The following is a 25,812-nucleotide window of genomic DNA, read 5'->3' as shown; positions in this document are numbered from 1 at the left end:
GCTCGTCATGGCAGCCACCACGTCAGCCACTGCACTCCTGCTATGGGGATGGCTCAACTGCCCTCCATGGGACTTACCCACTCCATCACTCCTCCTGGACTCAAACATGTGCCTCTGAGGGCTTCCTACATGGGAACTGTGGCAGCTGTGCTCTGTGGTGGTTTGCTCGGACCTGGATACTTGTGACACTTGCCGTATGAACAAATCTCAAAGCCGGGTCAGCTTCCCGGCAAGAGAGGCAGTCAATCCACAGGCAGTCCCACTGCCAGCTGTGGAGACTGGGAAAAGAAGTCCTCCTCTCGTGAGTAAGCAGCTTTGCTTTTTTAGACCTTGAAGGACTTACTTCCTTAGTTTAACCAAAAATGCTGGATATAGCCCGCCTTTCTGCCTGCTCCCTACTTGCCCTGATGCTGAGTGGCTGCAAGACGAAGTCTGAGACCAGGCATTTAGCTTAGGGGATCTGCTGGGTGACCAAATACATTGTCAAAGGCATGGGAGGTTCAAGATACTGGCAGGTAGAGAAATGTGGGCTGCAGTTTGTGGTCTGCAGAGCAGATAGTGGAAACCCAGTGTGTCAGGCTATCAAGGAGAAGAAAAGTATTGCCATGACAAGCCTTACTCTGATGCTGGAAAAAACGTGTGTATAAGGGACCAGTGGAGGTGAAAGGAAATACCGGCTTGTTTTTCAACTTTAAAATGTTATAAATTCCAACTAACACCCATACATTTTTAATGCTTGCTTTTAAAATGTTAAAAATTTCAGCTAACATGCATACATTTTTAATTCACGTGAGCCTCTAACACTGCAGTATATGTTTTGGGAAAATTAAAAACAAGGCTAGAAGAATATATATTGCACTCAATGTCTGATAAACTGCAGTCTATAAAGAAACCTTTGGTTTACCTTACTGTTTTTCTTCTGCAAGCATCCTGCCACAATCACTCTTGGTTGGCTAAGATGTATATGCATAAACTGCCATCTGCCAAACACTGAAAGCATTTTCCCTACTGGCATGAAATAATTTTATTTCTCATTTTGGAATCTATGCTATTCTTTTAAGAAAAAGGGGTAGAAATGCATACAATAAAACTTAACACATCTGAAAATAACCTCATTTTTATGAGATTAAGTCCTTAAGATGGAACTGTTTGATCTGTGACCCTCAGAAAAGTATGTTTATAGGATACATCTAACAAACATCACAATTATGATTTCTTTTCCATTCCTGAATACAAGTTTCTAGAGAGGTTATGTTTTCTCTTTTAAAATCCTACATTTTTAAGATCTCTCTCATAATGCAAGGCACTTCAAGTCTTTCACTTTTTAAATCAGATGTAGCATTGCTCAGTGACACAGTTTTAGATGGTGTTGGAGACTATTTTCCTAAGATGACACTAGGCACTATCCTCTAGGGTATTTTTAGCTTAAAGGGAGGATCACCTTTCTGCTTGGCTACTCTCCTGGCAAGAGAGGCAAAGGGCTTCCTCCAGAGAATAAAGCCCTGGGTTACCTGCAGTGCTCGGCACCACTGTCTGGCTGCCCATGCTGGTACTTCATGGAGGTTTATGTTGCCTCACAGGCATTAAAGGGGGGAAACTGGTCACAATGATGTGGTATAGGAGAAACTAATCTGTGGGCAGAGAGCCATCACGAGGCAACTGCATCTCTTCACATCTTTCCCTAAAACATCCTGTCAATGGTATGGCCTTATTCTAAGCAGTGAAGGGAAAATGTAGGATCAGCTGAACTGCAGGATACAGGAATACATGTACAGCACTAATGGGCACAAAGAGCAAGGGAAAGCTACAACCCCTCTACTCTTGCTAATAAATCTGTGCCTGTTTTGACTTTTCTTTTACTTTGACAAGTCCCCAGTTCTGCCTGTGTGTGGGGAGTATGTTATACTTCTGAAGTAAGGCCTCCCTAGGGTTGTCATAAACCCTCAAAAAAAACCCCCCAAAAAACCAAACCAAATGAAAACAAAAAAACCCACTATCAAAAAAAAAAAAAAAAACAAAACAAAAAAATCCCAGAACCCTCATAAAAGTGTTATGCTCTGGCAGAGTAGGTATTTCAGTATTGTAAATGTCCCTAGTCCAGACAAGTGTTGTGGAGTATTTTTATGAGACAGAGCATAACACAGAGGTAGAAGAGCTGAGTGACTCTGCTGATTTTAGCTACATTTTGTCCCCTTCTGTTTATTCACATAAAAATAAATAGCTATCTCTAAATAAGCTATCTCTAAATAATATCTCACCTCAAGTATACTTACAATAACATTTGAGAAAGCAACCCCAACCATCCATAAAAACAGCCTTGGTTGCTTTGCTAATATGTTGCTTGGAGATAAAACCACCCAGACTGTAAGAAGAACGAACAGCAACAGAGGTGACACAAGGGGTAGGAGTCCTTCATACAGAGAATCATGCTTCAGTGTTTTCTTTAAATGTGCTCTGTAAGTAAATACAGAAAATTTATCCGTTCTACTTCCACACAGTAACTTCAACCTCTAGCCTAACTCAGCCCAGGAGTTCATCTTGCAACATAGCTACCTGTGCAAATGTGCAGACATTTTTCAAGAAACTGTAGTATGCCCAAGTAACATTTATTTCTGGGGTTAAATTATACTGGTTTATTCACATAGCTCCTGGTCAGCTTCACCTGCTCACCATTGCCTGGCAATGGACCACTAAACTCACATGAAGTGAGCTGCAGTACTCTCAAGTATACAGGCATGCTGTGAATTCAAAATAGAGCATGAAACTTATGAGACATGAAATTGTTTCAGTCAATACACCCCATGTTTTCAGTGGCAGAAGAGTCAAGCACATGGCTGACAGGTATTGCTGTTGTTTAGGTCTAGAGGTGATGCTGCTAGACACTACTGTACCATTGTCAAAGTACAGCCTAAAGGGGAGGCTTCTTTGGCTAATTACAGTACAGGAAAATTAATGATGCACTGTGTTTTCTTGGATATTTTAAGATGGCTTTTAAAGGTAGTGCTATTAAAGGTAGTAAATGACTGCATTTTACGTAACTTAGGAAACTGGTAACTGTAAGGTCAACAGCTTTTACCTGTATCTTGCATCTTTCTCACTCAGGCAAACCTCATTCTGAGGTTATAAAAGGAGTAGGAGGTTTAATTTACTAAAGTTCACTACCATGAAACCACTAGTTCAGAAGAGCAATTCTGTGTTTGAAGTGTACTGGGAAACGTCCTGCTTAAAATCTCTGAACATATATATTTATAGAAACAGCTAGACAAAAATCCAAGAAATATCTTTCTCATGCCAAAAAAGAATACTCTTCTCCTAAAATAAAACCGAGAACAGGCATCAGTATGAAGAAAGAGAGGAGATGATTGGAAAACTCAAATCCCTCATCACCAAAGAGCTTGTATGTGCATCCTTCAAGCAAACCTGACTGGATTTTTAAAATTACTGTGCCATTCTGTTCAGAGGAATGATAAACCCACTGGAAGGCTTGAGAGGAACTACCTCGAATGATGACTTGAAAAGGAAAACACCAAACAAAATTCCTGACATGAAAGGAAGGAAAACAAAACTGAAATATTTACTGGGGCAAATGCTGCTACTGCCAGGGGCTGACGTGCACAAGGTGCTTCCCTCCTTCACTCAGTCGTCCCCAAACCAGAGTCCCTTGCCCCACAGCCCAGCCTTTCTGCAAGTCCTCAGCTTTTCCTGCCCCACATCTCCTGACTCCCCTTTCTTCCTGCCTCAAACTCAGGGCTGTTCGTGCTTTTATTAACTACACTGAGTTCCACAACTGGAAAAGGGGTGGGTAGGAGCAATGAGATATTGTGTTATAGTCTCTTCAAAATTTAAATGTTAGTATAAATTCCCACTAATTCCTGAAGATGGGCAGTGACAGTCCCTCCTCCGGGACACTTAGGACCTGAGAGACCTCAAGTGACAAATGAGTGAAATGAGCCATCAAATACTAGTGGAAGGCAGGTTGTGTTAATAAAAATAGGCCATCACAGTATAACTGTGGATAAAATTCCTAGGTGGAGCAAGCCAGCTCTTAGATGTAATCACAGCTTGCCACCTGCCTAGCTTATATCTGAGAGCAATTATCTGCAGACTTCATACAGAGGAGAGTTTTACAGAAGGACCTGGAAGACAATGAAGTATTTCACTGACTGTAGGATGATCAGCTACAGAATTTTACTTAGTGCAGGCAGAAGTTACAAATGACATTTGATTGCAACTAAAACACAATGTTTCTAACTACAGAGCTTTTATCAGTTTACTGTGAAGGACCACTGTGAGACTGCCTGGAGAATGGCAAGTGAAAGAAAAAGGGGAGAGTTGTAAACATGGAAAAAAACCCAGTCAGATTCTGAAAACTGACCAGAAAAACCTGTTACTATGTTATCAGGACAGTGTCTGGATAAAGGAGCTAGGCTATTTCAAGCATAAAATTTATTTCTAATTGAGGAAACCCTTAAATATACATAATTAAATTGGAGGGAATAGAACTTACTTAATGTTAATTAACTTACCTGTGAATATTGTATAGTGTTTGTGGAAATGAAAGAAATAAACTGAAGCCTGGAAGAGAAAAAGATTAATATGTAATGCTACACTGATGACCTCAGAGTTTTCTCATACGATAACAGAGCTAATCTGCTATTTTAAAAACGACTCGGTATTCCTGTACTCATTATAGGATACAAACTGAATTTGGAAGCTTTAGGCAATAATAAAACCTTCCTCTTTTTTTTCAGAAGTTAGCTGCTAGAAATAGTTGCTGATACAGATTTTCTTGTATAACAAGTGACAAGACCAGAAAGGATTTTAAAAATTCTGTTGTAGCTAGTAGGTAGGACCAATTATTTTTCATACAGGCTCCTCTGCTGGACCCAGGACAGCCGTATTTTGCTTGAGCTGCTGTCTATGTAGAAAAAAACCCAAGTCTGGCACTAAAAGCCTTCCAGTGGAATACAGAAAGACAATTAACCTCAAACAGCACTGTTCACATTACTGGGGGAAAACACGTTTATCATTCAGTATATTAAGGGTCAACTAATGATCTGTTTTGCTGATACAATAGCTAAAATGAATTAATTTTCATGATATGTCCGTCATTTCAATGAGTGAGGGCTTTTTACTGTTTTTTTTTTAATACAGGTGTGACCTTTCTGGAGCTCAGCTTTAACCCCCCAAACACAAGGAGTTTGCCTTTGCTAAAGCTGTGTCTCTCTGCACTGCTCCTGCCATTATCAACACAGTTGTCAGCAGCCCCAGAGTTGCCTGAAGATCCAGTTGTACCCCCTCTAACACCTACATCCAAAACACATTGGTCCACCCAAGGGTCAAAGAAGACTCCAGCAAGAAATGGAAGTTCGAGATTCAAACAAAAAAAGCCACCATATCAGTCAGCCTAACTAGGTGAAAACATACATAAGACTTTTTTAATCTCTATGTTTCCCTGTAGAGCTCTTGGGTTGGTTTTCCCACCACTACCACTTTCTGTGTATTGAGGGCTTTTCCCTGGTCAATTTGCTGCTTGGATGTTCTGGGTAGCACATTTCATATAAGCCATGAGGACTGGGTTTAGTGCACTACATTAATACATAATTCCTATTTGGTTATGTGCAAGAAAAGCACTCTGATGTGCTAAACCTTCTGGTGTTGCCCTAAAAAAAATCTCATTTAAGAAACACAGTGTACTGTTTGTACAGAAAATTAGAAAACTTTAATCTCATTATTAGAAATAAGGGGGAAAAAAGAATGAATAAATAGAGGAAAGAGCTGATTTCAGATGACTTTGTACTGGGGTTAACGTGGCATAGCAGAGTCTTGAGAAATGTCAGTGTTTACTGTTCAGTCCTCATCAAAGACATACCCAAACATTTAGCATGCTCTGGCCACAGTGGTAACTCAAGAGAAAGAAAACTAAAAAAACCCGAGAATAGCGGAGATCAGGATTGATGGAGAAGAGAAGTAAAAAGGGATGCAACAGATAATCTATCTCTCTAGTCTTGCTGGTTATTTTTTAAAGAGAGAGGAACAAAGAACAGAAAAAAAAGAATATCCAGCCTGTAAATAATTTCAGGTATTGCATTTTTTTTTTCATGCTTACTTCTTGGTTTTGCTTTTTAAAACAAGTAAGATAAAGAGCTCTGCTTCTTTAGCATAGTAGAAACTCCCTATCAAACAGCTGAAGGATGAGCAATTGAAGTAATATCCCAAGTATTTTGTGAATGTATTTCTAAAATTCACAGGTTTAGTGCCTTCAGAGTGATCTGTGTTTAATGTGCACTCCAGTTAGCTATGTTTTCTATTAGGCAGGGAGGGCTAGTTCAATAAAATCTTGAGTTACGTACAGCAGTTCCAACATCTGTATCACATTAGAGCAGACATGAGACAAAACATTGACTCTTGAGGTTAAATCTAAATTTCCTGCTGCAATCCTGAAGTTTGATTTGTTAGGAGAAAAGCAACCAAGAGGAACAGAAATAGAGACTAGAACTAGAAATAGAATTCAAAGAGCAATGGTTGCCAACAATTTGTTATTTTTATGAAGTGCCATTTTAGTTAGAAATAACACACTGACCACAAACAGTCCCCCAGCTAGCTAAAAGCCACTTTCCAAATGGGGCAGTTCCACCAGTTACTCCCCTGTATTTTAACACAATTTTGCTTTTAGCAGAGGGAGAGCTGAGGATGCAGCAGGGAAAGCAAAGGGTGTTCCCCTGTTCCTTAGGGGATTTTCAAAATTCCATCATTTCCTACAACATGTTGCTTTCCCATCTTTTTTTAGCTAAGGAGGCCTGGCTTGGGGGCTGCTTTTGGTACTCATTAAGTCTGCTTTTTAATTGGTATTAAGGATCCCTTTGTGCCCAGGAGCTAAACTGCTGCATCCGCATTGCTGCCATTCCCCGCTGCTCTGGGGAACAAAAGGTGCAGCCTGGAAAGCAAACCCACTGCTGGCTCTCTGACACACAGCCACCCAGGCACTGCCCAAGTGATGATCACAGAGCTTTTTCTTTAACGTCCTAAAAGCACATATTTTATTTTAAAATAATTTTTAAAATCCAAGTTAAGTGCATTAGGCGTTTTTAACACATTACAGAAAATAGAACTCCTCAAGTGTTCTTAGAAGTATTACTGCTCTTCCAGTATTTTTTAATTTCTCCTGTAATATTTTCCCATTTTCCAGCTGATTTAAAATCCAAGACCCAATTATAAGAACACAGGTCTATATTAATGGTAGAAATACCAAAGCACACATGGGTGGCACAGATACACACAGAAAATTCTTGTGTCACAGTAGGCTGAAGGCTGAAGCCCAAATCCTTGGATTTATGTACAATCCTATCATCAGTCCTCTGCCTTGCACTATCTGGACTCCCTTTTCGGGAAATAAATATTTATAAAGCTCTTTATTGGGAATTATTTTTTCCATATTAAAAAACCAAACCAAACAAAAACCAAACAAACAAATCCCAAAGCATTCATAAATTCAGGATTAAAGATGTCAGAAATGAAGGCATTATCTTATTTTCCAAATATATATATATATATATAAACACAGAGATACATACACACATACACATGCATACTTATCTATCTATCTATCCACATGTGTAAAAGAGATCAAAAGGTAATTCCCATCAATTTAAGCTTTCATTTGGTGCTTTCAAATTCAATTCCAAAACAATAAGATGTCATTTCACATAGCTGAGTAAATTAATAATAATTTAAAAAAAAGGTAGCATGTGATGGATATCATGGTACATTGTCACCTATGTAATTTAGACTAACAGTAATCTATTTTAGTTTCATTACATGAGGGCATTTTAAACCCTTATGTAAATAAATTTAAAGACTACTGAAGACCTGCAGGCGGTCAGGTTGTTTCCATGACATGCTGCAGTTACTTACTAAATTAACTCATGTGACAGACCTGCTTGTTGTAGAGGAAGAGAGGGCATGGCCAGAAACAAACTGCTGACACTACTCTCAGTTCCAGAAAATGCTATTTCAGTAACTAACAGTCCCGCACTGGTGCTCAGACAAAGGCAGACAGCCTGATGCAGGTAGCCACATTTCTGAAAACACAAAACCTCACAGACTGTAAACACCGCTAAATAAAGAAGCAACTCCAAGACACATAAACCACTATTTTTACAGAAATTACACTGCTTCAAAGGAAGGACAATGTTTATCTTTGCTGTTTATCTTCTCCACACCTTTGCTATTGTAAATCCCCTTTGTTGGTAAGTTCCTGACAAGTGAATCATCCTTACACTGTCCTAAGAAAAGCACTGAAATATTATTTGTTAAGAACTGGATTTCCTGATAGAAGTTCAAAATGAGATAGTGCGATATAGGGATGCAGACTTAGGTGAACACTGCACTGGAAACTGTGTGAATTTGTTCAGGAAAGTACCATCCCTGCTGTGCTCCCCCCTAGAAAAGACTCTCCAGAGTATTAATCCCATTTGGGAAGCAGGGAAGAGGTATGTGCAGACCTTCTTCTGGGCATATTGCAGAAGTTGAGCACCTCTTTAACAGCAGACAGTTGTCACTTGCATTTCAGCCTACAAATGAAATACACCCTCCTCTCTCATTCTTCAATTGCCCACATCTCCACACGGCCTTCTTCAGTATACTGCTTGGCCTTTCCATCTCTAGATTAATAATTCATCATAGTCAATGCTTACTGTAAATAACTGGAATGTTATCATTTACCTTTCTTAGACACCAGACCAAAACAATTAGATTCAAAATATTCAGGCCTCAATATTTGCTTGGACAAATATTTAAATACTTTTTCCTTTTTTTTTTTTTTTTAAATTTCTTGCACATTTAGAGCAGCTAGACACATGAAAATATCTTAACACACTGAATATTTAGCACAATTATCAGTGTCTGGAAGCAAACTTCATCAAAAGGTGAATATTTAAAAGCACTTGTAACTGAAACAGTAGCTTTTTATGGAACAGTGTGACCTTCTCAGGCATGTTTTGAGAAGACAACTCTTTTAATTGATTTTGAAAACAGATAATTGCATATTGAGCTGTCCACTAACTATAAAATTACATTTTATCATTATATAAAATGGCAAACTTTAAACTGCATAGTAATTGAGGGGGGTAAAAAAGCTTAGAAAATGAGTATATAATTTTCAGACTTAATTGAGCCTGCAAAGTCTGAATACATTAGGATGAAAAATACACCCAAACTGATCTACACAGTATGAAATTATTTTACAGGATTGAAAGAACAGTGTAAACATGAGTACTGTCTTAATGCACAAGGTTAATGTAGGTTTTGGATGTTTAGCATCTAAGATATTTCTTCAGTATAAAGATTGTAGAGGGATGCATTTGTCATGTTTGTTGAAAAGGGGTGTGTTTGTAGTGTTTGTTGATTTTATACCTTATTTTCACTGTCTAAGGAATTACACACTGCATTTGTCTCTCTTGAACTGAGCTGTAAGATAACAATTAGCATTTTGAGAGATTAAGTGCACACTGAAGAATTAGTTTATGGATGTAGCTACTTCTTTGATGTAGTACTGTTCACACATCATTCTCTTTCTGGGCACAGCAAGAATTGAGCACCAGAGAAACTGTGCCTTTATTTGAAAAGCCCAGGCTGGCTTCCAGAAGGATTCCACCGGGCGAGCTCCCTTGTTTGTCCTTCTCCTGGGGCTCCCACTGCCCCTGAAATGACTCCTCACAGCTACCACCACCAAACTCATTCCCACCTGTAACCAGCATCCTGTGACACTGCTCTGCCTCTGGCCTTGAGTGCTCTGCTTTTCTGGGTTATTGTTCTGACTGGTTCAGATGAGTTACTCCAAACATGAACTCAACAGCTTTTTAAATATATATCTCAAGTGACAGGTGAATATTTCACACTCTTTACTTTAACAAAGTCTCATACAAACTGTCACAACAATGCCTTAATAAATGTTAAATTGGTGACAGACATGTAGAAGCCAATTCATGTTAACCACACTTTTCAAACAGGACTGGTCAAAGCCTGTCAGAGCAATAACATTTTGAAAACATATCACTTAACATTTAATCATTCAACTAGTCATCATTAAGGCAGAACCATCAGCCACTTCGCAATGGGAACTATAGGAAATCACTACAGAATGACTCATCTATATGGAGTAGAAAAAATTTACAATTTGACCATGGCCTCCTAAACATTTTCTGACACTGAAAAGAGGGCAGGCTGCTGTATGATCACCCATGGCAAGGACTTCCGTGTCCTCCTTTGTCCACACAGGATGCAGGACACAGTGCAAGGACAAGGCTTTGTTTTAGATAGATAATTGTGCTTTCCCACTACGACAGAATTCAAATACTTAGCATGTTTCAAATGTTATGGCTTGGTCTCATCATTAGTTTTTTGCTGCTATTATGTATTCATTTATGAATTTAATTCTCTTTTTATATACTTAAGTAGCTCCAAGAAGAGTGAACCTCAAGGAACACACACTGAAGAAGCCAGCACAGAATCCAACCCAATGCACATCAAAGGAAAAAAATTCTGAATGTTTTGGTCCCAACTCTAAAAAAAAGTTTTATATCTCTGACAGATGTTAGTATTCAATTCACATTTCGTGTTCAAACCTGCACTTTGAAAATTTACCTCAGCTTTGCCACAGACTTCAGTAGCCCAGATCTGGGCACTGTTGACCAGATAGAGTGGACTCAAATGTGACAACATGTCTGGATTACAGAATGGTCTGCCCCATGTGCCACACACTGATGAAGTACAACATATCCACTCCATGCTTGAATGATCCTTTACCACAAAACCTATTACTGTGGTTGTAATTAATACTGAAGAGGAGCAGGAAACTTTCTCTGCATCCAGGAGTCATTTTTTTCAACGTGCTTTCTTAAGGAATGAGGCTGATATGATAATGCTGCTTTTTGTGTACATCCCACCGTAACTTCTGAGCCCTCTGGTGAATTATGAACAAATTTAATACACAGAAAAATTTCCAGTAAGATGAATGTGTTCAGTGAGGAGAGGATTGCAATCTGAACTCAAATTTTATTAGACATTATAAAAACTATCTCATACATAGCAAGTATGAATGTCCCAAGCATGGAAAATGCTTCATTTAGAACATGCACCCACAGGTCATTTAATAGCAATGTGAGACAGAAACCATCATCAATTAGTAATGCTACACCCTGCACTACAGATGCCTACCTGTCACTGAAAATCTTCTTATGAAATCTACAGCATCATTTGTGGTACTAGACTTTATGTGAAGGATTGACTGTTTTAAAATGCTTATTGTAAATATTTTATATTGCTCTCAACCTGATAGCACAGTGACAGGGAATGCTAGGCATTCAGGATGCCCTGGAGGGGTGAAAATAAATGACAGCTCTCACCCTAGTGCTGTCCTTTGAAGGGACCCTACTTAGCCAGACAATGGTACGGGACAATTGTGTTTAAACCCCAAGAGAGTTTTTGGAGTGTCATCCACAGGAGCCTTGATGAGTGCAGAAGTAATTAGTTCCACATGAGTGCACAGGCACATAACCTTAGAAAAGTCTGGCTGCTTCATGTTAGGAGAGAAAAGGCATTTCTGTCTAGCAGCCAGGACAACATGGAAAGAGGAGAAGGACCTTCTTCATTGGTTTGGTGTCCAGCTATGTGTGTGTTTCAGAGCTGAAGGATGGAATTGCTCTCACTGCCTGTGAAAATTATGGGTTTGTGTTTGCTGGATAGCTGAAAAATTCCCGTGAAATACTATGCAAAAGTTTCTCAGTTTCACAGGGCAGTCCTCTGAGGTTGCTGCTTAGCAGCCCAAGACTTGGCTTTCCTGCAGATGTTCACAGTGTGCCAGACAGTTCCCAGGAGCATGCATAAAGCTCTCTTGGGAGGCTTTCCTGAAACATCTAATCTAAACACCAGTATTGCTGCACTTTTATGTATATCTTTGAGTGTTCTGGCACCTGATAAAAACTCCATTATTTTCAATGAGTGTGTGTTACCTGGTGATACCTCAGCTTCCTCTGAGGAGGTGCTTTTGCAGAGTTCATCCTTAGGTTATACATGGGCTACTTTTTTTTTCCCAGAAACTCCAGGAAAGACATCTGAAAAACACTCATGTGCATCTTGTTTGGATTTCTTCCCACTACACAAGGTATTAGCTAAAGCCCAGCTGTTCTCAGAGAAGTGACAGCTCAGCAGCTGAACTCCTGTTGTGCAGAGAACAGTAAAAACACCAAACAAATGCCAAGTATTGATGGAGCAGCTACAGGTTCATTGTTAAAAGGACCACTACTGACTACTAAATGCCATCAGATGGTTAAGGACAGCCAGTTATGGTTTAGTGGCTCTTCTTAGGATAATGGGAAACGAACTTGTAAAAAGCATCAGAGATTCACTACATTGCTTTGTTTTTAACTAGCCACAAAGGCATTTAATTGAACACGCCAGAGAGTGGGCTCTCTGATACAAATGGTTCTGGCTGAGCAAGACACACTTGCTGCAGTCTCTCTGACAGAGAAAATAATTCCGTCTGCTTGGCTGCTTGGCCCTTGGTGTAGGTTACATGGGTATGTTTTCTGCAGTCACAGTGGGGTCCTGCAGTTTATCACAAGCTTCTAGAAATGTTATATATCCATAGTCACTGCACACAACCACCTTAATCACTATTGCTGAGATTCAAATGTGTGGTGAAATGGCAGTGCTTTCTGGATCAGTATGATCTAGAGTGGAAGGATTCTACTTTTTTAATATTTAAATTTAGTGCCTGTTTTTAAGAAATTTACTAAGCACTGTGATGATTCTGCAATATAGAGTCAAACAAGACCATTTCTTGCATACTGTAAACATAAACTTACATTTAACTATAATTAAGCTGCAAATGTTGCCATATTAATGGCATTGTGGATAGTGTGTGAGAGACAATGTTTTTTAAAGAAATTTTTTGGCTCTTACTTATACCTTTTCTGCTTGGGATGATGATGGAAGAAATATTCAATTCTGTGCTCACAGATCCATTCATGCAAGCATACCACAGAAGACAGAAGCAGTACTTCTTTCTAATGCTAATGGAACAGTCCTTGCTTTCCAGCTGGTTTTGGTAGACTATGGAAAAGGATGCTCAGTGCTGCAGATCTGATGACACTGACATGCTTCCCTACCACAAACCTTCCTACCGTGTTGAACAGTTTAAATTAAACCTTCATCCATGGCTTCCCAAGTGCAAGGGAAGCCATCAATGTACTCACTAAATGGGCTGTCATGTGCTTTAGTGGCAGGAGCCAAAGCAGCAATGTGCATAGCACAGAACAAGTTAATGTTCAATGGACTGGCCCCAGTTACCACTTTACACCGGCGCTGGTCTAACCTGTCGCTTCTGGGTGAGCCAGCATCCATCTTTCCTGGACTTGCAGTGCTGCTTTGAGAGCACAAATCAGTCCCTATCTACTGATACACCTCTGTCAAGTTGAAAAGGCAACCACTGTTTTTCCCCCTCCCTTTATTTTTTTCCTCAGAGTGCCTAAATCAGGCCTGACATGAAAAAGACTGGATAATCTTGGTCACACACAGTCAGTTTTATGGGTAAAGCACAAAACCATGTCCTTGCATACGCTGCTCATTGGAAAGTACAACCTGAACGCAGTGTCCTTTCCAATCTGGGAATTCTGGGAAGCACTGCTGGGATAGGAGATGGTACCTGCTGAAGACCTTGCCACAGGAGAGAGTGGTGAGAGCCCATATCAATGCAGTGGATTCAAAAGTCCCCCCCAAAATGCTCAGATGGCTCGTATCAAGTTGACACTAGGTGAGCACCTGTATCCAAGTCCTCCATTTGGCTCAAAAGCAGAAGACATTTCTTGGGAAGTAAGTCCACAGTGTTTGTGTCAAACAGGTGCTTTGGTGCCCTCTTCTCATCACTTGTATGCTCATGAAAATCTCTAAAATATGTATGCTAATTTCTTCACCTCCCAAGCAACAGATCAAAGCCATTTTGCATACACACATTTTTAGCTAAGACTACCATGTTTTTAAGTCATTAAAATGTAACTGCTCTTGTTCTCATCTAGCTATAACAGCCAAAAAACACAGGATGCTTATTTCAAACTACACCGACAGTATCAAATAATGAGCAAATAGCTATTGCTGTGTATGAAAAATGCATCACTTCTGTTCAGAAAGGAATTCTAAAGAAGAGCTTAGAAACAACCTGATTCTTATTCATATTTACAGTAGTGCCTCCAAGATTATTTAAATAATGTCTTCATTCCTTCTATTCATAATGTTTTGGAACATCCTGTGCTGCAGGCCAAAACACTGAACTTAGAACATATGTAAATGTGAATGACATTTTACCTGAGTGACAAGAGGAGTTCCTGTGACTTTGGGAGCCAGCCAGCTGGCACACTGCACTGAACTGCATATGCAGATGAGGAGTATTTTCTGTATTATTTGTGTGCAACAGGTAGTAATTCAGTGAGGAAAAAATTTTACAAAATTATCTACTTTTTAAAAGTTTCTCAGTTTCCCTTTTAATCAGCTCTACTCATGTCTTTTTTGTAATATCCAACACTTACAAAAGAAAAAAAAAGGGAAATATAAGACACATCTAATCAAAATAATTAAAAAGCAGTATATTTTTGCTTAGATTTGGACACTTACCTATAAGCAGGATTACTAATATGTCTGTAATGTAATAACCAAGCAGCAAAGGCTTCTGCCAGACTTCCACACCAACAGCACTGGTAAGCAGATATGCTGCTATTAATACCTATAGAAGAGGTATTAATAAATAAAAACAAATAAAAGATAATGTATTGTCAGTTCTCTACTTCTAAAGGCACAGAATTTCACTTATCATCTTGATACAAATGCAAAAGCAAAAAAATCATGCAGAATTATTTAAAATGTATGAAATACAGTAAGCAAGCAACTTCCCTCTAATACGTGCATGTTGCATGTGGTAAGTATTACTAACTTACCTTTTCAAAATACCTAAGTTCTAAATCCCTTCTAAATGCCATGTCTCCCCACTGCACAAGCACTTTCTTGGTTTTGGATACAGATTTCAGAATTAGCAACGGGGTTATTTTTGCAGCTCAACCCCCTGAACTGATCATATCAGAAAAACTGAGAGGGGAGAAAAACTCTTAAGCTCAGCTGAAAGAATTATAAAAAAATCACTTGAATGTGAAGAAATAAAAAGGAGAGGGAGCTGAAGTCTTCCCTGGTTTTTAATTTGTTTGACAGATAACATCATTATAGGAGACAAAAAGAAACACACGGTCAGATGTCATTAGGAGTGAAAGGACGCATACACGAGACTCACAAGTCACTTGCTGAAGTGCCACCAGTTTCAGTAGAGACGTAAATGTAGTTTCTGCTCTCTCTTCAGAGTTAATTTTGTGACCCAGCTGAGGTTAGAAATCTTAATGCAGTCAAAACCCTATAGCTCCTACAGCAACACCTCTCACATGCACCTGTAGCAGCACCACCTACAGCTCACGGCACAAACTGATAAAGTTTTACCATTTCAGATGTGTAACATGCAAATGCAGCACTGAGTGTGATGCAGTGATTCCCAAACCCTTGTGCCCTTCACCCCACCTCCTCAAGGGCCCCCTCTTTCCCTTGAAACCCATTTCCTTGCTTATCCCAGGCCACTCGCCCCCTGCAGCCCCTTCTGCTGCCAGCACCCAGCTAGCAGGACTGCTGCCCTGCTCTTTCTCTAGGCTGTTTTGTTCTTAGATGTTCAGGTTTCCCCTAGGGCCCATAAGAGGCTGTATGTTTCATGCTACACTTCAGCTCTAAATTAAAATGACAGTGTTAATTATAATGCCATTTAGAAAACTGCATATTCATCTATTTATTCCCGGCTAACATTTAGTAACCTTTATATTTTCCATTCAATACAGCCTCTTACTCTGGGATGACAAATGTTTTTCAGCTTTACTTGTATTATAGATTTTACTATGTATTACTTAGTTTTTTAAATACTTACTTTTTACTATGTTATGTGTTTTCTTCATTTTAACATCAGCAAATACATTTCCAGTCTTTTATTAAATTAAATGCTTTAACTTCAGGATACACTGAAAATCTCTTTTTTAAATAACAGGCTGCTTAAGATCACAGATTAATAGCAGAACACTGCTGGCACTTAAACTCCCTATTACACGTGGATAACACTATATTTGACTTCACTTACTTCTCTATATCTAAATTCTTGCCCTATCAGTATGTAGCTCTTTAAGAGTTTTTGCCTGGATGTTTGAATTTGCCTGTGCAAGAACATGCAGCACAACAGATTTGCGACAGAGAAAAGGAGGCACTAGTGAGTGTTACATCTTGAGCCACTGAAGACAGTGAGTTAAATTTTGGACTAAATGAAGGGCATGTATAATGGGTTTTGCAATCCACTACATGAGAGCTAACATTTGGCTTTCTGAAAAAATTGTACTATGTTATCCATAAGACATGACGGATGGAATCACGACCCCATCAAAGCTGATGGCAAAACTCCAACTGGCTTTGATGGAGACTGAATTTACCCTCGCATGTTGAATCCTGAAGAGACTATTTTGGCAAGTGATAAAAAAGGAACATCAGTATTATCCGTTATTACAGTCAATACTTTTGGCAGGGCAGCCATGAGCATCACTGTCAGATGTCAACATACATCCAGGAACAGGAGCGTGGATGCAGTGAGTTCTCTCAGGGAATGCCCTGGGATTTGGTGATGCAGCACTCGCAGATTGAGTCTGCCTCTTACTTAACAGATGTAGCATATGAAAAAACACTCTTTGGCTTCAAATTTTTGGTGTTTTGCTTTTTAAGGACTCGTCACTTTGACTTCACTGAGGCAGTCCCAAAGACCTCCGTTAGAAAGCTGGAAGGATGTGAAATTGGCTGTATCCCTTAATCTAAGATATATTAGCAAAAAGTAATATTGTCAAAATTATTGGCTAAAGCTAAGTATGTTAATCAGCTGTATAAACTGCTTTTGAAGGCACTGTTGGTAAAAAAATAAATAAAAATCAACGTAAAGCAGTGTCCCTAAGTGCAACTGAATAATTCTTCTTAAGAAGACCAAGTTTTTTACTTATCTCTCTGCCATCAATCAGCTTTAGTACTTTTCAGACATAAATGCAGTCATTAGCAAGTAAAAATAATTGCAGTCTTTTGTAAATTGAGAAGTCCAAATTAAGTAACCCAAGTGAGGACTATATAGCAAGGTAGTGCCAGACATATACAATCTTGGATTTCAACTCACTGCAGCATCTGACCAGGAACATTTTTGGCTTGCCAAGGCCTTATCTGTGAGGATGAGGAGTACTTATGCTGAGAAAATTCTGGAAATACAAGCTGTTAATTTGTAGGCCTTTTGATATGGCTAGCAGCAGGACAGTTGGTTTCTGAGGAGACTCCCTATCTTGTCACAATTTTATAATACACAATAACATAGACACCTTTCCTCCTCTGTAAAATCAGAATAGTTCTTTGATGTGGCATTGGGGAAATTCTATATAATCATAAGGCATTATAACCCCTCAAAGTCTTCTAATTTCTAGTCTTTTAACTGTTCTCTAAAATATTTAAATTTTTTTTAAATTTTCCAATACTACAGGTGTAAGTTTTGTGGCCACAATATTCTAGACTGTGTGTGTACATTTTTTTTCTTCTACATGATTTACCATTTCCACAGACACATTTAGTATGATGTGTGATATTCTACACAGTGGGAAACAAAATCAAACATTTTCTCATATTTTTTAAAAAATGTTGATATTCTTTTAAATTCTTTATGATTCCACAAAAAATGGCATTAATTTTACTGTAATATTCAGTTTCACTAGCATATTGCTATAGCATTAATTGTTCATGTGTTGAAATATTTTCCATTAACACAGTGCTCAAACCGAACATCTTGAAAGCAAAGACATTTAAAATACAAGGTTACTTTTTCTTCTCAAAATAAATGTGACAGTTGCCTAAAAGAGCACGAATGATTACTTACAAGTGATTTCAGTAGGAGTTAGCTTTAACACGATGTGCAATTTTTCCATTTTAATTTTTTCTCAGTCTTTTTTCTTTCAATAAATAGTTGAAGGTTGAAAATTTAGCCTATAAAAAGTTTTTCTTAAAAAGATCACTCTGCATTTAGACATGATAGGTAAGCAGTTAAAGGCACATGGAAGATTAATTAACCAAGAAAGGTTTGCACAGAATCATAATCAAGTGGTTAAGAATGAAGCAATCAACTGCTGCATAAAGAGCCTGTGCACAGCAGGCTCTTCTGTTTAGATTTCACATGGGTACACCATGGGGTTTCCCTCAGATAACTGAGTATTGAGATCAGTTTCCAGCTACGTCTGGAAGCAGCTTGAAGCAGACACCATGGTCTGGGCAGAACTGCTTCCACACTGCTATCCATTCTGTCACATCCACAGTTTCAGTGTGCTCCTACCTTTGGAACCAAATAATTATAATATTTTATCACAAGTATGACTATGCTTTCCACAGACACTTCAAATTTGAAAAACTGTGCAAGTGAATATCTTTTTAACTAAAATTAAATTGTGAATACTAGTAATTTGACCAAAGAACAAGATATTTGTGTCTTTATTTTGCTTTTTAATAGATAACTTTTTTTGCCCCTCAGAAAAGGTAGAAATTTTTTCAAGATGTGATGTGCACTTGCATTGCTTGGGATTTCTCTGCCAGTTCCTAAAACGCTGGCTGCCACAGTACATCCCAAGAATAGGTCATATGAAACACATTTCAGCATGAGTTTTGTAAAAAGCTTGTCAAAAAAACCCCTGGTATAGGGCATCCAAACAAAAAGCCTTCCTCTGCTTTGACTCAAAGGAAGAAGCAAAGGAAGTTCTACAATTTTTCAGTTGCTGTCTGCATCATGGATTTCATTTATTCAGAGTTCCAAGGCAGGCAGAGTGTTCTCCCTGAGACTATGTGGTACTGTCCAAAGTCCTCTGGCAGAAGCAGCTGTGAAAGCATCTTAAACTGAAAACCTGGGGCTCATGGTCCAAGCACCCATCCCTTCAGGCATAAACCCACATATAGAGGATTTCTGGTCATCCTCTCCTTACAGGGCAAAGGCTGGGCCAGCAAGAGCTGCCTGTTGCCTTTCACATTTTGCTGCTTGTGCTGCTTTTAAGCTGGGCCTCATAGCTGGGGAGAGGGAGAGGAAGGAGAGTGGAATCGTCTGAGTCACTCCAGCTCTCATGCAGCTTTTCTTTTTACTTTTAAACTTTTATTTAAGAATATAAAGGCCACTTCCTGTTACACTTAAGGCAGCACCAATGGAAGCAGAAGTATCATTACATCATATTAAGGAAAAATGAGTATTTTGTTCCCCTACTATGAATTCACTGCAGTGGCTTAGGAAAAGCAACAGCAGGATTAGGGGAGTATTTCATTAGGGGAATATTAAATTTTTCAGGAGCAAAATAGATTTTTTTTTTTAAATCAGGAAGATGTCTGTGAAAATTAACATATGGCAAGAAGCCTGAAGTTTTAATTTCCCAGGGAAGTTTTGCCTTTTTTTTGTCCAAGAAACTTAATTTGCAGAGATTAACTTTTTTTAGTTGGGCTTGTGAGAAAAACAAAAGTCTTTGTCTTCACAAGATGTATCCAAGAGAATTTCTCACAGATTATAACAGAGGTTTATTTTTCAGCCTTTTCTTCAGACCATAATTCTTGGGGTTTCCAATAGGTGTGCTTACTCAAAAGTGTATGAAAATTGTCTGGAGGCTATGGTACAGAGGCTCTTCTCCCTGCATCTTTTTCTGCTCACTCAGGAGTCAGCACCAGATAGCTCCCTGTGCTGGAGAGAGGCGAGAGGGTAAGGGTTTTCCCTGCTGCAGATGCCTCCTCCTTGATTCTGGATCAAAAAACGTAACAGTCCTCTGACCAAGCATCTCTCAGACACATTACAGCCAGTTTTCAAGTTTACAAACCACAGCCTCCTGTAAATGGCTGTCTGCTGTAATCAAAGCTAATTGGAGTGCCAATTACAGCCCAGATAGAGTAATTGGGTTACCAGTTGTGATGAGTCATCAAGTCACAGAAAAATGTGATCTGTGTAAGTCCCACAAATTTCTCTATTCATAATGAGGTATTTTTTCATGAGGAACAGCAGCTCTTTTTATACCACATTTAAGGCAGAGCATGGGCTGTCTGTGTTTATATAGAGTGGAGCTGACTCAGCAGCAGTGTCCTGGGAGCCACATGCCAATTCAGTTTTCATTAAGGTCAACAGTTATCTATTTGCACACTTATACTAACTACTCTTATTTCTTGAGTTTTGGGGTGATAATGAAGCCCAAAGTTCTTGGCTACCATCAAATTTAAAAGCAGAAGCAGAGGACTAGACCACCTGAGTGTCTGACATGCCAGTGCAATAGCACCACATTGTCGGTGAAATTAATGAAGACAGAACAGAGAGGCACATTCCTGCAGCAATCCAGCTAGGAATGCCATGGAGGAAATTGTGAACCAAGCACTGGGAATCAGTCTGAAAGCAGCCTGCGAGTGCTTCCACACTCTCTGCCTCTAAATGTGACTGTGGGAATATCCGGCAGAGAAGCAGTGGGAAAAAAAAAGCAAGAGGAGCATTACCTTTCCTACTTATCATCAGCCATTTGCTATTGTCCCCAGTATCTTCTCCACTAAGTAACTGGAGACGAAGAGCTACCTTTAATAGTGCACACATCATACAAAATTTGCTGAATTGGTTTACAAAACAAGAGCAATTTTTTAGGAGAGTTATGATCTTTTACTAGACTAGTTAGTACAGCTGGGAAAAAAACACATTATATACTTCCTGGTGTGTGTGAAATGTAGTTTGGACTAATAGAAAAATACCACCTCGACCTACAAATTCTATTTTGTCTTTGTTCATAGGCAATCACAACTACAAAAGCTATTTTTTACAGATGGGAAAACTGACGTACAGAGATTTCAATAGTACAGTCTTCCACCACTGTTGATGACTGTGCTAAATAGCATCAAAAAAATTCTGACAGTTACAGGCTTATCACTTTGACCGTAGCCAAACCATCACAGAAGTTATTAGAAAGCAAGTGTGCAGGACAGCAATCCAGCATCAGAGGCAAACAGGAAATAGCACTTGTTAGCACCTTGCATCCCAGTTAATCAAAGCAGTTTACAAACTTTACTGATATCCAGCCTCACCACAAATCTGTCAGGCAGGGAAATGTTATTAGCATTATTCCCCAGATGGAAAAGCAGTGCCAGGGGCATAGGACACTACCAGCACTGACACAGTTAACAATACTTCTCTGCCACTTGATACCCATTCCCATATTTAAACACTAATAGGGTTCGGATGCTGAAGTAATCCAGCAGAGCTTTCTAAACATTCACATATACACCGATCATCAGACCAACAAGTGGAATTGGTTTGAACATAGCTATTTCTCTCCTGCTGGAAGAACTTCACCAAGAAGCCTTATACAGACATGGCTGAAACTTGCAGACCAGCTGGCTGCCTAATGTCTTAATCCTGAGCCAACTTCTTCTCCCAGAACCTATTTTGTAGGGGATGACACAGATGCACCACAGCTGGACCACCATCTCTGAGTTGTTCTCAAACCACTGGATTCTGATTATGTTTACAGCAACACATCTGCAGCCATTAATTCAAATACTATATTTCCATTAAAACACATATTTGAGTATTTGTCAAACTTCTTTTCAATTATGTATATTTGGCTGTACCTTTCATCTCATGCCTATGACAGGAAGCTCAGAAGACTGTGACTGCTCTTCAGTCTGCAAGAGCTTGGCTATGTAAGAAACAAATAAGCCAGCCCAAAAATCCAGTGCTGGGCCCTTGGAAGTGCACCGAACTTGTTACTCCTGCTACTTATTTGTGTACTGTGGACACCACTCACCGTGGTGGCCTGGGCATGTTTCTGAGGAGGTCCACCTCAAGGTAGGGCTGTAAGCCAGTCAAGAACTCAGCTGGGGCTGACTGTGGGCTGATACATAATTCATGTTACTGAATGTCATTCCCTACGACTTTTTGACATCCATTATATGACTGACTTTTTTTCAAGGGTAGAATTCACTTTACAACAGTTAATGTTCTCTGTATAGTTACAATGTTGTTTCCATCACCACACTTGTTGTAAAACAGGGTAGAATTGAGAAGGTCTAGCAGTGTATAACTGCGTAATTACTATTAGTAGATACTACTTGGACTACTTCACATCATGTCTCAGAACCCAGTGTTGGGGGGGAAATTGCTTACGGCTTCAGATAGCAAAATAATTTTTGTTAACACCACAAATCAAATGTAGTTAAATGACATTCTCATAGGCACTATCTGGCTGCTAGGCTTGCTGCAAGTCTTTTTTCTCCTGCAAGGCAATGAATCTCTGATGCTGACAATTTGCTCAAGAGCATCCCTTTACTGCAAATGCAGGAAATATTTCTGAATTACTTTTAGGGTTATGCAATTTTACATATTTCAAGGTCTCAGCCAAATATATTTGCCTTGAGCACTATTTTTCTATTTCTTTAATATTATGAAAACAATTACATATTTAAAAAAATAAAACCAAAACAGAAATGATAAATACTTACCACTTGGCTTATATCATATCCCCAAGGAAGAAAAAGAACTCCTGTGTTATATTTCTCCCAGTGTGAACACATGAAGTTAAATAAGACAATGCTTAAATATATATACATTGTATATACAGAAACTCCAGTCTTCCCATTGTCACGGGAACAGACAGAAAAAAAGGAAAGCACAAAAATGGAGGTAGCCCAGCTATCCAGTCCATGGTCGAATAGTTCTCCTAGAGGAGTACTGGACTGAGTCCTTCGAGCATGTTTCCCATCTATGGAGTCTAGAAGGATTGGGAAAGAAAAAGAAATGAAAATTTAGAGCACAACAAAAGGAGTAACTTTCTTCACATACACTGCACTACTGCCATATATAACGCATGAGAAAATTACAATGACGACTGAAGCACAACAGCCTCCTCAATACTAACGATTAGGATTGCTCATAAAATACTTGTTTCAGTTATCAAGCAATTTTTCTGTCCTTACCTCAGCTCTGAAGCTTTAATGCCACCTTTCTTATGAGCTTTAGAAAGACATTCAAAATCACTTGCCCCCAGTGGTCTTGAAATGCTTTAATGTCAGTCCCTGCAATCAGTTTCAAGCGCTGAAAAGTGTCCATAGGGCTTCTCACCCATCCATTGGTGTTGGGCACCCTCTGAGCCTTCAGACCATTGTGAGGTAGACTGGGGACATTGTTTAGTGGTGGAATTGGCAGTGCTGGGTTAATGGTTGGACTTAGCGATCTTCAAGGTCTTTTGCAAAATGTATTATTATATGAATCTAAAAATACATTATAGTTAAGGTGCATTACACGTTGATTGATCACTTTTAATACTTGAGTGCTTGAAAGATGGTCCAGTACTGCACTGGATCTCACTCTAAAGTTGGACAATATGGTTTGAGTTGATCTGATAATTCACTGCTGTTGAACAGGGAGACCTGCAGCCTGTTCAGCTGGTGGAAAGAGAGTAAACATTATGTTTTCTTCTGTGTCACTAATAGATTTGGTGTTATGAATAGTACAAAAACCAAGGGAGATAGCACAAGAGAGGGGTGGTGAATGCAGGCAGGAGGAAGGGGATCTAATGGTTGTAATCTTTCTTAGTTGTGTTGTCAAACCGTACCCTTAGCCTCTTCTCTGAGATTGTGCTGCTGAAAAATATTTTCCTCTTAAAGTTAAGTGTAAAGATGCAGAATGAATCTCTTAGGAAAAAGTACGCAGAACAAACCTTACAGATTACTTACTATTGTCTTGAATCTCAGAATAAAATGGAGAGGTTTTTTCTTTTTAATCTTACTTGGAAGGTAAAGCAGTTATTAGCTATTGATAGCATTAATAACGCAAAACTGACTAGAGATACGACTCAGCAGAGTGAGACCAAAGACTCCACAGCTGCTATAGATCATATGCTACTTACTTCACCGGATTATTTGTCATTACTCTGAGTTTTGTTTAATGTAAATACACTTTAGGGACCTAAACTGGGAAAACATGGGATTTCATTTTGTACAGTTTTTAGACTGTCTCTCTATTGTAATACCTAAACAGCTGTGAGATATCCTCCACTCAAATACAAATCTCTTGAGACAGTTCTCACAACTCTAAAATTAAATATCTCAAAGAGGATTTCAAATATAGCTTGCCCCTTTCTAGAGACACTTTCTCTATTAACATTACCACTGAATTTTCAACATCTTACTGAAATGTGCAGAAAGAAAACTATATATAAGTTTGAGGTTAATTGAATGGTGTTACAATAACTGTAGAAATTCTTCCATCCAGTAAAGAATATTTCTGAAATTTAACTAGCAAATAAGTATATTATCAACCCTAAACAGTTTATGGTCTTTTATACTTCAAGAATACCTATCCAAAATAAGAGAGAATTCAGTTACACAGGTAATATTTTTAAAAATGCAAATGTTAGAAGATTTTTCTGATCATAAATTATTTTAAGTTGTCACAAAAGTGACATTAGATAGTAAAATAAGTACATCACAGAGAAAAAGTGGTTTTCATTTTGTAAGAACTTTAGTTTTATTAAAAAGAGGCTCACAATGGTGTCATAAAATACAGTATTTCTAATTATAATGGGCATGGAGAAAAACACAGGAACTATATGACACATAGATAAAATCAGATTTTCAAAAATCTTTAACCAGATTTTCCATGTAGTTTCATTACCTTTTTAAGAGATTGAAAATATTTTGTTTTAAGTTTCAGTTTAAAATTGTTCATGCCAAGACTGGTTTGTATTCAATAGTGGACATACACTGTCCCACACTTCCATTGCTTTAGAATTCTTGTATTATGATTTTGTCTCATAAAGGTTCATAAATATACAGTTTTATTAAATTTTATATAACTTTTAAAGAGTGGAATTTAAAATAACAGCAAATAGCAGTCCATTTTATGAAAGGGAAAGATACCAAACCACCTTAAAAAAGGGGGTGGGGGGGAAGAACAGCATTTGGAGAGAGAAACTCTGTCATTAAAAAGAAGCTGAGAGAGATTACAGCTGCATATTTGGTTAGTTATTATGGCTCTTTGCAGTCTTCCAAAGGGAAAACTTTGGCCATGAAGAATTAAATCTGAGACTAAATATTTCATGAAGTGGCTTGGACAGCAGACATAAAAATCTACATATACATTATTTCATTATAGCTTTGACTGTCAACATCATGTTCCTTGCCTTCCAAGTATTAGGAACTAGAGGCGTCACTGGCAAATACCATCTACATTAAGAATCTTGGAAGTTGAACTTCCAGTGAGCTTTCTGGGATGTCATACAGTAACAACTCCAATATGTAATTCCTATTTATGAAACAATAGCCATTTCATTAAATTCTATACAATTACACAAAAATGGTTTTCACAAAGAAACTGCTGCTTCAGATAATTATTATAGAGAGCTAGGGAAATCTGACTGGTAGTCAGCTTCAAGGGACAGTTGTCCCATTGCTTTTTATAGTACAAATACATAGAAATTCCAGAAAAAAATAATTTTGGCATGATCTCGCCAATTTAATAGAAATGCCAAGGCATGCAGAGGGAGATTTCTCCACAAGGGGATACCCCCAGATCAATCAAGATGGCTCTATACGCATGAGTCTGATTCCAAAAGTGGTCAGCACCTTTGCACAGCACTGCAGCATACTAATCTATAACACATCCGTTTGTAGCCTCAG

The 25,812-nt window shown here is 38.6% G+C and overlaps 1 protein-coding gene across 5 annotated transcripts in view; it reads right to left on the bottom strand.

The window, feature by feature from the left end:
- LOC135413853 (ethanolaminephosphotransferase 1-like) overlaps window positions 1-25,812 on the bottom strand; it is a 58,279-nt gene that overhangs the window by 7,113 nt on the left and 25,354 nt on the right. For 3 of the 5 annotated variants that reach the window (XM_064654000.1, XM_064653997.1, XM_064654006.1), the window contains exons 5-8: window positions 22,636-22,904; window positions 14,668-14,776; window positions 4,527-4,575; window positions 2,274-2,454 (exon numbers count right to left, since the gene is read on the bottom strand). In XM_064654000.1, the coding sequence (XP_064510070.1) occupies window positions 2,274-2,454; window positions 4,527-4,575; window positions 14,668-14,776; window positions 22,636-22,904 (608 nt within the window). The remainder of the gene's footprint in view (window positions 1-2,273; window positions 2,455-4,526; window positions 4,576-14,667; window positions 14,777-22,635; window positions 22,905-25,812) is intronic. The other 2 variants (XM_064654003.1, XM_064654014.1) reach the window with 1 other exon arrangement.

The sequence above is a fragment of the Pseudopipra pipra genome, chromosome 1 (assembly GCF_036250125.1).
Source record: "Pseudopipra pipra isolate bDixPip1 chromosome 1, bDixPip1.hap1, whole genome shotgun sequence".
Lineage (NCBI taxonomy): Eukaryota > Metazoa > Chordata > Aves > Passeriformes > Pipridae > Pseudopipra > Pseudopipra pipra.
Note: the sequence above shows the minus strand (reverse complement) of the source record. Positions and strands in the feature narration are given on the sequence as shown.